Source organism: Oreochromis niloticus, linkage group LG8 (genome assembly GCF_001858045.2).
Source record: "Oreochromis niloticus isolate F11D_XX linkage group LG8, O_niloticus_UMD_NMBU, whole genome shotgun sequence".
NCBI lineage: Eukaryota > Metazoa > Chordata > Actinopteri > Cichliformes > Cichlidae > Oreochromis > Oreochromis niloticus.
In genome coordinates, this window is record NC_031973.2 from 10130664 (window position 1) to 10144157 (window position 13494).

The 13494-nt window shown below is 43.1% G+C and overlaps 1 protein-coding gene across 3 annotated transcripts; it reads left to right on the forward strand.

Moving 5' to 3' along the window:
- On the forward strand, nucleotides 1–13247 carry LOC100694402 (synaptopodin 2-like protein). 3 transcript variants are annotated; one of them, XM_013269533.3, is made up of 7 exons: nucleotides 1–375; nucleotides 3918–4069; nucleotides 4164–4457; nucleotides 4816–5204; nucleotides 5817–5831; nucleotides 8027–8071; nucleotides 9751–13247. In XM_013269533.3, the coding sequence occupies exons 1-7, from the start codon at nucleotides 274–276 to the stop codon at nucleotides 12411–12413; spliced, it is 3660 nt and encodes a 1219-aa protein (XP_013124987.1). In that variant the 5' UTR covers nucleotides 1–273; the 3' UTR covers nucleotides 12414–13247. The 3 variants fall into 3 exon arrangements, with proteins under 3 accessions (XP_013124987.1, XP_013124988.1, XP_005471496.1); XM_013269534.3 differs by having other exon boundaries at nucleotides 5820–5831; XM_005471439.4 differs by lacking the exons at nucleotides 5817–5831; nucleotides 8027–8071 and having other exon boundaries at nucleotides 7–375.
- Nucleotides 13248–13494: the final 247 nt, after the last annotated feature.

Consider the following 13494-nt stretch of genomic DNA (forward strand, 5'->3'; position numbering starts at 1 on the left):
TGTTGAATCCAAGTCAGGACGAATGCACACACACATACACACAAGCACGCTACACACTTTTGCCCCTTCTCACCCTGCTGAGCTCCCACCCTCTGACACAGCATTCCAGCCTGAGCAGATGAAAGCCAGCCACCCTCTGTCTCCTCATGGGTGGAGTGACGGAAAGCAGTGAGATACCTATTGATACTCACAGAGTGTGAGGAACTGAAGAAGGGGAGAGCAGCATATACACCACCACACAGGCACACAGCAGGCTGTGAGCTGAGAGCAGGAATGGTAGCTGAGGAGATTGTGGTGTCTCTCTCAGGAGGAGCCCCGTGGGGTTTCAGACTCCAGGGAGGAGCTGAGCAGCAAAAACCTCTACAGGTGGCCAAGGTACAGTAGATCTGATATATGTGTATGCATGCAGTATGTTGTAGTTAAGTCTGCTGCCAAGGTAGTAATGTGAGTAGACGATTTGATGGAGATTGCAGCTGTTAACTGTAGGCTCAGGCCTCAGCGAGTCTTGTGGTCTGTAATCTGACCTGAAATACGAATAAATGAATCAGCTGCAGTAGAGTCACTAGAGATTTTACTTTCTGGTTCTTGTAGGTGTTTTTAGGAATTTGAACACCTAAATTAAGTCATGCTTGAAACTGTTTCAATGTGCTGTATTTTTGTCAGTAATTATGTTATTCTAATTAATTAAAACTGAACTAGAACTAGAAGCAAAAATACATTTCAGTTAACTGGAATTAACACAAAATCTAAACAAAACAAACTAAAACTATTCTGTGTACTTACAAAACTAACATCTTACATTTCAGCCTTTATCGATTTAGTGAAGTTCGTCAATACAACTACCATGAATTGATTGTGATTGTGAGTCAATGTTTGTATTTTTTGGAAAATATGAAACTTTGCCTCTAAAAAATAGCATTACTGTGACATAATAAACAAAAAACAAACAAACAAACAAACAAACAAACAAAAAAACTCCAGTATAAAAATGAAATCTAACATAATATTTTAATAAATAAGGAGATAAACTAAAGTGAGCAAATCCAGAAACTAAACTATATACTTTCTATTTTACATTTACTTGTTCTTGCCTAGAAAGGCAAGAATGACTTCCTTGATGGGCAAATTCATTTAAAAATGATTTTAATTAGAGTGTGATCTAATATAAACTTCTGAGCAAAAGTAATGTCCCTTCAAGTTCACACAGTTTTGACAGTTCAGGATTTTTCCTGGCTCCAAACTGGTTTTTGGGGAAAGAGGATTACCCGTCTCTATGAATGACTGTAAAAACTTTATTGAAATATGCATTTTCCTTTTGCTTCTAGTCATTTTACAAACTGTTTTGCTTGAGTTAAAACAACACAAAGAAACAAAACTAGTTTTAAAAAATGTAATAATTGCATTACAATACTTGACAGAGGGAAAGGGAATTCTGGCCACTGTTCCTGACACTCGTTTGGCTGTGGCCCAGTTCACTTTGTGCCTCACCTGTTTTGAGGGAATTAGTGGGTCAGTGAGCAGCGTGAACACATGTTTGGGGTTTGACTCGAGTTCCATCCTTGGATTTCTTTGAAACAGGTTCATATGTCATCCATGTATATGAGTACACGTCCGGCTATTGTGAACACACCTACAACAGGTAATGAACTTGCTTCATATTTTTCACTGTCACATATTTGTGTGACACATTAATCCATCTTTAAGCCTAAGAGATTTTTTTTTTCTGGCTGGGTTTCTCTAAAGGCTTTTTGCATCTCTGTTTATATTTGATGACAGTCCAGAATGTGCTCTCTAATGGGAAAAGCTATTCTGGAAAGCAGGAATGTGGACTCGCTCACACTGAAAGTCCATCATTCATCCACGAGCAGCCAAAACGTCTGATTCGGAAATGTGCTTCTGTTCATTAAAGACTTTCAAGTGGAAAAGGGATTTTGATGGGAGGTTGATCAGTGATGAGTGTGTGCTTCAGTCTGTTGGTGTGTTTATCTGTGGTTGGACATGCCTCAGATAAGCCCAATTGGGAATGGAGAGGACCAGAGGATCAGAATAGCTCATCGAAGAGGAGCTGGAAGCTGAGCATGGAAAAAGGACGACCTCTTGGTCACATAAAAAAATACAGGCACACACACACAAACACACACATTTTCTTTCCTTTTTAATTAATTCTACTTTTGCATGTCTGTGCCTGTGTGTGGTTTATCCATAATAGTAGCATCTGTCTTTCCCCCATTTGTGTAAGAATGTGGGTGATTTTCCTGCAAGGTTTTATTTCGGGTATGTGGGCGACATATGGTGAATGACAGGCATGCCCCATGGTCCAGACTGGTGAAGCAGCTGTTCAAACCCCCTCTTTCATGATGCTCACTTGAGCTGTGTGTGTACGTGTGTGTGTACATTGGCTGGAGATAAATAGCTTGTCCTTGCTTCGCTTGAATGACGACAGAGTTGGATTATTGGGTCAGGAGATACTGATAAAGGCAAAGGAGGCGCTTGAACACACTTAACATTTTTACCTTCAGCAGCGATAAAGTGTGTGTATCAGTGTGTTTATGTGAGGCTACAGATTGGATAGCTTTATCTTTTTCTTTTAGAGTTAATTATAATCTAGCAGACAAGAATAGTTGCCTTTCCATCTATACGATCTATCACTCCCCCAGTAGTGTCTACCCCCCAGTAGACATATTTCCTGAAGGATCCTATGACATCATCTCTTAGTGACCTTCAGCAACAGCTGCATGACTTCAGAAGTTAATTCCGATGCAGGGACGATAATGACTCCCGCTAAAGGAGAGCTGCATGTTGCAGAATGTTTTTGGTCACTTTTATATAGTCAGGCATAAAAAAAGAAGCTAACAAATACTTGACAGTGTTTCGGTGCCTGTGCAGGAGCAATCAAAGATTTTTATTAGGAAAAAACAATATAGTGACATACTAAAGCAGGACCGTGCAGTGACCTCAAACATGTCACCATGTTTTGTTAGAACCAGACTGATATTTAGTTTGGTATTAATGGCTGATATTAGCCTATCAGAGATATCACTATCCATGTAAATGTTGTTCAGTATGTACTGATATAAAATCCTATTTAAAAAACACAATCAAACAGAAGAAGATGTGCGAGATCGTTTCACTTTAAAGTTCTAGTATAAAATACATCATGCATACTAGTCACCACAAAAACCGAAATAGTTACACTTAAACTTAGACGACTTGGTTTAAACCAGTAAAAAAGGATAGCAAAAACCCAAATACAGCCATGTGTCATGAAAAAAAAAAAAACCCAAAAGGAAAAAAAATAATGTGCCTCTTTTCAGCCAAATTCAGTGCCCTCCAGTGCAGAAAATGTTGAGATGGAGGAGGTACATTGCACTTCTAAAGAAACTTCAAGCTCTAAAGAAACTTCAAGCTCTAAGTTTTTATGAAAGAAATCTGGATTATAGCTCTAAATTCTGTGAAACAGCTTCAGATTAAATACTATTTTAAAAGCATGAGAGAAGACAATATAAAGGCAGGAATCTGTGCAACAATAACAATATAACAACAACAATATACTGCCCACTAGATCTCCCTCAAGTAATGGAAAAGAAAGCATAAAAATATTATTTTAGACAAACTTTATTAGAAAACTGTTTTTTTGTGGGCAGCATTGTGGGATGTGTTGACTCAGCTGAGTATTGCTTAGCCAGTGGAAAGAATCAGGGTTCAGTGACCTGCTCTGTGTCATATATACTGTAATAGATAACAACAGGTTGATGATATGGATCATTTTTGAGTGGTTTCACACCTAAAAGGTCAAATAACTAATAAAGTGTAAAAGATGATGCAAAGCAGAGCCTGAAATGATTAAACAATGCGTCCGCTCTGCCTTTACACGGGCACAAATATAAATGATTCACTCACCTTTTTTCTGTCTTCAGGTACGCAAGCGTAGCAAAGCATGCCGAGCCGGACTGAAGGAACAGGATGAGCTGGTGTCCATTGGTGATCAAGCCTGTGCAGAGCTCAGTCATGCTGAGGCCATGAGCCTCATAGATAAACAGAGCAACGCACTAATGCTCAGAGTCAAAAGGTCAGAGCAGGGAAACTTATATACACTATACAACAGTCTTGCTGTCATATCATACCAACTGTATTTTCACACCTTGACGTCCCTGTGACTTCAGGGGCCCTTCTGGCTTGCAGTGCTCATCTTACTCTGGTCGCTCTGCATCCCCTCGCTCCTCCATGAGGGTCCTGTCTCCTCCTGCAGACTCCAACAGCTTCTCCATCCTCTCCTCTGTCGAGATACCCCAGGGTATTACCTCCCCTCCAGACAGCGAGGCTTATTATGGAGAAACAGACAGTGATGCAGACACAAACTCGCGCGCACACCGCCGGCATCGTCGCACACCTCCTCATGCACGCTCACCTTTACGCTATGACAGGCAAGAAGAGGAGGAGACCTCAGAGATGAGTGGGTAAGAGATGGAGAGCAGAAGTTCCACCCCTTTAACCATTCTTCCCAGAAAGCTGAGCTGCGGTTTTCTGTCCACATTTAACAGAAAATGTACTATAAAGTAATATTTTAAATATTTTATTAGTGTTTAGAATTGGAGCTCCAGCAGCAAATTGCTAAAAACCCTTGAAAACTCAGCATCCTGTTGTATTTTAATAACATTTTTAGGGTGACACATTATATATTATTGGATTATATATATTGAAGTCTAAGATGTATACAGTTAGCTAACCCACAATAAAAATCGTTCACTTTCTAATCTCCATAATAAATTTGATTAGCTTTGTTCCATCCTGTTTTTTGGGTTTTTTTTTTACAAGCTATGAGAGTGCTACAGATGCAGGCGTTACCTCGCAGGCGATGTGGGATGGTCAGTGCACTGCTGGTGTTCCTCGCAGAGAGCTCATCTATCAGCCTCGCCAGACAGAGTGGACCACTCCTACACACACACCCCACTCGCTGACTCCTCACATGATCACCCCGACTCCCGATCAGGGGTTGGTGGAAGCAGAAGAAGAAGGGGACAGTGGCTTCCAGGAGGCTGGTGGCTGCAATGGGCTTGCCTGCCCGCCCCTAGTGTCTCCAGAAAGGGCGAAAGAGGCTCTAATGTTAGTGTCTGGGAAACATCTGGTGCCTATGGTGGGACCACAGCAGATGCCTGTAAGTGATGAACTCTCCACCACCTACATGGACAAAGCACGGCAAGCCAGTGAGTATATATTTTAATTTAAAACTATATCATTTCAAGTACTTTTTAAATCAGTTCCAGTTAAAGAATTGAAAAGTAATGAGTAAATTTAAGGTTTGATTATGTGTACAAAAAGTGGGATTTTTGGCATTTGTTGTTATAAAGTTGTTAATAATGGAATGACGTAAACAAAGAATCACAGTGATGCTGAAAATTATCCATAATTGACATCAGAGTGCTAATACCTAACGGCATGCTGTGTATGTGAATGCCACCTCTTCTCATTAAAATTCTAACCAGCAGCTTTTGGTCTCTGTTGTAATATCGTGTAGCTGTTGCTGAACTTCTTTTAAGTTCCATGACAATCCACCAGTGTCACCAGTGTCCTGCTAAAGCAGCTATTTCAGTCGCTACCACTGTGTTTTTGCATTTTAACTACAATTGGTAAGATTCTCTCTGGTGTGTCTAAAAAAGCTCCAACCGCAGTTAGCTTGTAGTCTTAAATCACCCTCTGGTGGACATTTCTTGGAACTGAAGTGTATATTGACAGGCTGGTGGTGATGGGGTGAGATAAACCAGATACTCATGAGGTATTCCACCTCCCCTCTTCCCCTCTTCTGTCCCCTGAAACAGCAGCATATCTCCACTGTAAGTATGCTGAGCATTTGCCCCGATGGGTGTATTTATAGCTATTCAAACCTCAGATTGACAGACTAGATGTATGATTATGTGCGTATACGAAAGTCACACGGGTGTGTTTTTACATGTATCAGTAAATTCTTTGTAATTCTGTTCAACAAATGATAATTGGTGGTTCAGTCGTGAATTGCACTTTTAAAAACACATTTTAAATTCTGAAATTCTGTGGTCCACCCAAACCTTTCCTCTCTGATCTTCACACAGCCCACAATGAAATATTTTCTTTTCAGAGTTTTGACTCATTCATGCTCCATTAATAGCACTGCTTTCGACCTGAATGACACTACTCCATTTTAGTTTTCTATGACCACCAAGCTACAAAAAAAGTAGGTAAAAAAAATAAATAAAAATGACATCTTGTTTTTAGATCCCATTGCCTTTTAATGGAAATATGAAAGGGAATTTCAAACTAAATCACAATGAAAATTAAAATTTTAGGTATTTTATTTACTTAAAAAATTTAAATGGCTTTCCGGGGTTTAGTTGGAGTCCACACTTTGGAAATCATTAGTCAAATTACAAGAAAAGAAAAAAGAAAAAGTGTCATTTTATCCCATTGCTAGGCATCAGCTTCTGTGAGTGTAAATGAGTTGTGGAATTAAGGTGAGGATGCTGTGGGTGCACAAAAGCTAAAACAGGCACATTTTATCCTATTGCTTGGTGGTTCCTAGGCAACATGATGATGTCATGGCTATCCGATGAAGATAAAAAATTTTCCCCTGTGCCAATCTGATGTTACTGTCAGCTGACTGGCACAGTCTTTTGGATAGTGAGCAGCTGCCAGGCGATCTTTAACCTGAGTTTCGCTCTGTTTTTCTATGCAGCACTCACCTCAGGTCTTGTGGTACTCTCATAGCAACAATCTGATCATGGAAGCTCTTTGCTTCATCCTTGATCCTGCTTGTAGTTTCTCTTTGTGTAGAACCGCCACACAATGCGCTCTGTGTTAGAAAATCCAAAAACTCTCCAAGTTACTTGAGAGTGTCTTCCATCTACTGAGCAGCTTGTTAGTCATTTTGAATGTTCATCCTCTGTTTACCAATATTTCCACAATATGCTGGTTTTGTCCTCTCACTTTAAGTTAATCAATTCCACGCCATAACTTGTGTGTCTCCTTCCAGCGACTTTCTGAAGCGACATATGAAGCATTAGGAGGGCAATGGCACTGAAACTGCGCTACTCAGCTGCAGATATATAGTACATCCCAAATACACATCGGTATAGATTACATTTATTGGTGACTCTAAATTGATTAATAGGAGAATGCAACTATTGCTCTGCTGGGATGTTAAGATGAGAACGTGCTTGACTGTTCCTTTAAGCGTTCTTTACTCCGTCTAGCTAACCTATCATTTCAACAAGGCAATAAGGATGATAGCTGATTAAACCTAATAGCTATGCAGTGACTGAGTTCAGATTTAATATGAGCAAACATTGCAGAAATGAAAGATCTGTCATCTAGTACAAGAGGGCCTAGACCTGAATGACTTTGGTGTATGGTGAGGCCTTTGCTATAGGACAAATCATGACTGTGGCGTCCAGAGATCTGCCCTTTCTCATGTTACACACACACACACACACACACACACACACACACACACACACACACACACACACACACACACATTGGTTTTAGATATGGGATTATTAGCTCTAAAGAGTTATGCGTCAGTGTGTGCAGTGTTAGTCAGGTGTGAGGTGTCAGCAGAAGAGAACAGCACATCAGCAAAGAGTTATGACCACACTTTTCTTTGTAACCTATATTTGGCTTTATGAACTCATATACACGTACACACACACACACATTGACACTGGTGTCTAAATATCCTCTGGTGATGGGGTCTTCCCGTCCTTGTGTGTGTGTTTGTGTGTGTGCGTCTGTGACAGAGACCAGACAGGTGTTTGATGCCTGTCACACCGACAGGAATAGAGGGCTGACATCATGTGTTGGTTTGGTGCTAGAGAGAGACAAAGGTCTTTACATGGGCTGTGCCCTGAGAGAAGGGCTGGTAGACACAGACTAAACGGCTCCCCACTCACAGCAGACTTGGACACCGTTAGGGTGTGTGTGGGAGGGTCTGAGGGTGGTTAAGGACTAGCGTGCATTCACACTCATGAGATGAGGGACCTCACATCTTCTGCAGGTTCAGATGTAGGTGGACAGACAGTCCCACGGACTGTGTATGCAGGTAAGATCAATGACACCCTTTGAAGTAGACATAAGCTACTATTAGAAGCATCACTTTGGAGTGAAATGTTTGTTTTTTTATTTTCAGATCAAGAAGAATTACCAAATTTCTGAGTCATGTAAGCAGACTTGACTGATTATGCTGAAACGACTGAAAATTTAAACTCTGTGCCATTCTGCGCTGTAAAGACAATTTAAAGCAGCTCATGCAGTTGTGCTTTATCTGAACTGTGTATATTCCTTATTGTGGGACTTGATGCAAATAATAAACGGTACAAAAGTTACAAATTATTAATAGATATTTTAATGCTGCATACTGTTGGCATGGCTTTATGAATGGCAAGGGATGCAAGCACTGTGGACCAGACTGAAACAAACAGCTACCTAATGTTTTTTTTGTTGTTGTTGTTTTTTTTTTTTTTTAAATTCATGGTCCCCTGATGCTGAACCCTAATAGCTTTGGTGACCCCCTGACTTTACTTCTCGCAGTGCCAGCAGATTGTCTTTTGTTAGGATGGAATGCCATAAAATGTGATACAGACTGTGCAGTAGCACCTTGTGGTGTAATTTACCTAATTTTTTCAAGATTTAAGGTGTAATTCAATGACATATGGAGTAACAGGAGAGCAGACACATAACATGAGGAAAGGACAACAGTGTTTCCCTTTCTCATGTTGTAATGACATATAATTAGTATTTGGGGTGTGGGCTTTTGGCATCCAGCTTATAATGCACTTCAGTTATTGCATTTAAGGGTAGCAAATAGGAGGAAGAGTGAAGAGCCTTTGCATGTGTAACCACTACTTACTTTCAGATTATTCTTTGTTTCGTCTCTTCTTTAAAACCTAAAATTTTCAGCCTTTTGTTCTGTTGTTTACTGTTGTAGTATTGCTAAGAAATGGTAAGTATATTATAGTTATTGTTAAATGTTAGGAAATTAAAACAATAGGTTGCTGACTATACTTTAAAGTGCTGGAGTAGTGCATTTTCATTATTACTTTTAACATATTACACAATGTTGTGTGTGCCAGGGTCGGTCATCAGTCATCAGTCTACAGTTATGTCAGTAGCATATTTACGTGAGGTGAGCCAAGACACTAAAAAGTTCCAAATAGCATAGCACTAAGCAGGGATACACAAATGTGCACATGCTGCTTCACCACACAGTTTCCATCACTTCAGAGAACACTATTTTGCTTTGCATCGCATTAATTTGCTGGAGACTCAACATGAAACTATCCTTTACTATTACTTTAACCTTAAAAGTAGCCTTCTACCTAAAATGCTGTAATTACAGGGCCTGGCTTTTGCCATGAAAACGTGACCGGGTAAATGTCCCCCACAAAAATCCATGACGCAAACAGACGCACAGTTAAGGATTTGTGCAGGAGAGACACTGTGATTTAACCTTCCTGGACTATGTGACTCAGCTCTGGAGAGCAGCAGGAATCCTTTGTTCTAAATCCACAACACACACTCCTGTCTGTCACTGTTCATCGCAGCTCCTCACTGTGATAATGCTGTATTAATCAGCCACTACTCACGCTATCACATTGTTACGTTTCCTGTACTTGTCGCCTGTGTCTTTTTTTGTATTCGTCAAAAATCTCATTACTGCTTCTCCCCTCTGTTTCCGCTCTCTTTCAGTTGATTTATTTCCATACTCTTCTTGTCTTGCAGAGTTACAGCGCGGGGAGAGTTTGGTGGAAAAACAGGTGAAGGAAGCTCGTACTAAATGCCGCTCTATTGCATCTCTGCTCACTGATGCTCCCAACCCCAACTCGAAAGGGGTGCTTATGTTCAAGAAACGCCGACAGAGAGCCAAAAAGTACACACTCACCTGCTTTGGCAAAGCTGAGGGAGATAGAGGAGGGGACACAGAAGGGGAGACAGGAGGAGAGACTGAGGAAGAAGGAGGAAGTTCCATTCTAAGTGGCTCAGAATTTGAGGAAGAGGGATTCTCGGAATCATTTGACCCTACGTGGGACACTGGTTATCTGGACCTGCTGGACAGAAGGAGCTCTGCCTGCCCATCGACCACACCGACTTCTCCAACAACCAATCAGGGTGCAGAACTGGACATCTCAGCATATCAGACCCCAGGACGTGTGACTTCTGCAAATCTAAGCCCAGGGTTGGAAGGATCACGACTGGAGAGCTCAGCCTATCAAGAATCAAGCCTGGAGAGCAGCCTCACAAAGAAACCAAACAGCAACCACTCCCCTTCACACATGTCTCCACCAGCTATGGTTCTGACCAATGGGGGATCAGCAGTTGTCAGTCGGGCTAGCGTTGTTCTGAGCATGCCCTCACAGACACCCCTCCAAAGTCAAAATGGCAACCCTGATTCTTCTCCTAATCATAGTCCCAACCCAATCATAGACTCACACAATAACTCCAGCTTCACTCCTAACCCTGCAGTTCTGAACCGCACAGCGAGGCCTTTCAACTCTGGCTCCACCCCTTCTCGTGCGTCTGTGACCTCTGTGATGTTTCGGCCTCCCCAGCCCAAGCCCACGCCCATAACGATGGTATCCAAACCTGTGGCCGCTGTCTCCACAATGAATATCCCAACTTTCCATCCTCCGTCAGATGCAAGGAGAGCAGTGTCTAGCACATCTTTGTATATCCCTCCAAGAAATAGCACCAGCAACACTTCACCCTCTGTTACCTCTCCCCCGCCAGCCCTCTCACCTCCCTCCTCCCTGTCTTCTGCATCTTTCGCTCAGCCTCCTGCACACACATTTTCTCCACAGCCTACAGTGCATGCTTCCCCTCCCACCCCATTTGCTCCCTCTGCAGGTTCTCTGCCATGTGCCTCACCGGCTCAAACCCTCTCCCCTCCAGCTCCACCGTCATACCTCTCTCCCCCTGCTTCTGCTAATCAACCCCCCTCCAACTGCTTTTCAGCTCCTCCCATCTCCCCACCTCACCCCCACGATTTTAATCAGACCTCTTTCCATGCCCAATACACCCCCCCACCACCTCCTCCTCCTACTGCACCCCAGCCTCCTCCTTCTCCATCTTTCCATACCTACAATAACTTGACAGATGCTACATCACCTGCCCAGGCTCCTGTCAATGATTCCCTGGTGACACGTGAGCAACGCATCTCAGTCCCAGCGGCTCGCACTGGCATCCTGCAAGATGCCCGTCGTCGTAGCAACAAGAAGCCAATGTTCAGCTCAGTCCAGAACAGAGATGTCTCCCCAAACCCGGACTTGCTGTCGATGGTCCAAAATATGGATGACCGCTTTGAGAGAACCCCGGCTGGTGAATCTGGAGTTACACCTAGTGGGGAGGCTGGGCATGAATCAGGCCCTGAAGAGGACTGGCTGAGGCTGGGGGCAGAGGCCTGCAACTTTATGCAGGCACAGCGTGGATCCAGACCACCCCCTGTAGCCCCCAAACCACAGACCCCTCAAGTGCCACAGCTGGCAGGGAAAGGAGGCCAGCTGTTTGCTCGGAGACAGAACAGGATGGATCGGTACATTGTAGAGCGATCTCCATCTGTTGCTGCTGCCCCTTACTCTCCTGCTCAGACAAGGGAGCCCTCACCCACACCTTCCCTCCCTGCCACATGGAAGTACTCATCCAATATCCGTGCTCCACCTCCCATCAACTACAACCCTCTCCTATCTCCCTCCTGTCCTCCTAAGGCACAGAAGAAACCCGAGATCACGAAGTCTAGGGCAGCTGGACCTAAAGGGCAGAAAGCAGGCCTCAAGCCTGTGGACATCATGAGCCACCAGCCCTACCAGCTCAACTCTTCTTTGTTCAGCTATGGAAGTGGAGCTCTCCAAGACACCTCCACCCAGCAGCAGCATAGAGGACTAACAGGTGGTCCTCAGAAAACAGCACGAGTCTGTGAGGTCAAACGCTTCTCCACACCTCCACCGACAGCCACAGGGCCCACCCTCAAAGTTATTGCACCTCGATCAGCTACGACACTTGGGGAACCCCTCCGACGCTCTGATATCATGTCTCCTCCACCCAGTGAAGGTGCCAAACCCTTCCAGGGCTATTCACCTCCGTGCCAGCCTCAGTGGGCCACCTCCCCGCTGTCTCCCCCACCGCCTCCTGCACCGACCGCCCCACTCCCTCAATTACCTACCTTCTCCTCTGCTCTTGCTTCACCTCCTACATTTTCCCAATCCTCCAGTGCTGCACAGGCTAACAGGCAGTTTAAGAGTGCTCCAAATCTAAGTCCCCTACAACCTGCTCACCCCCCTCAGTTGGCCTCCAGCAGCACTCAACCCAGCAGGGTCCCCAGGCCTAGGTTCAGCACTTCCAACCTGGGTCTGCAGCCTTGCGTCTGGCGTCCCAGTTCCACCACGCACTGAAAAGATGCTACACTGGACAAAATGAATAAGGGCTCTATAGGAACACAGAGCAATATTTTTTTAAACATGCGTTTTTAGTGTTGTAATATTGTTTTTTAAATCTGCAGTTAAGGGCTGGTGATAAAAATCACAACATCTGCTTGGGTTGGCCATGCTTGTAGAAAATTCGATCATTTAATCACTTTCATTTATTCGTCTCAAGTATTTGGTTATATAGTAATTAAAAGAAACTATGTTCTGAACGATAAAAGTAGAGTTGGAATGTGTGGAAGGTTTAAGAAATGGAAATCAACTAAAGGCTAAAAAGGCTGAAAGAAAGAAGCTGGAGTAAACTGCAATAAGTTCTGTAAATTAAAACATAAAAAACTGAAGAATAGAGGATGTGTAACGGTAAAACTGTTGTGACAGAAATGTCAGATGGGAAAGGATGAAAAGGAAACACAGGAAGAGCAGAATGAAGTGACACGAGGAAAAGTTGTCTGACGTGTGTAAAAAGTGCAGCTTTGACACTCTGTAAACAAACCTGTTGCTATCCTATTAGATATCCTGCTTTACGGACAGGAAGTAGCTACTGTTACTCTCGCTCTGATAAATATATTCTAAGAATTTGTGTTCAGTGAGTGTGTTTTTGTAGTTTCACTCTGCAGCAGTGTGCATGTGTGTGTGTGTGTGTGTGTGCTTTGTTTGCTGTAGTTTTCCAGGGAAATGCTTTTTACAGTAGATTTGATTTCTCATCAGTTGATATGAAACAAGAGAGCGATAACACGTCTGTTTAGCTTTGATTCTTTCCCACAGAGACATGCGGCTGAATAAAAATAGACGTGACTCACCTCAGCTGTCATTCGGTTTCTCCCTGTGTCACTCGCGTCACCACCCACTCCCACACTGGTGCCCCTTATCTCCTCCACCCATTACTTTTTCCAATTTTTTCCTCTTCTGTGAGCATTTATTGATCCTTCCGGCAGCACAGCTGTTCTCTAAGGATTCACGCAGCGTTGACGCCAGGTATTAAAACATTAGTATTGGCTTTGAGAAAGTGGTTTCCATAGTAGTTTAAACTTCCACCACAGGGGGGCACAGT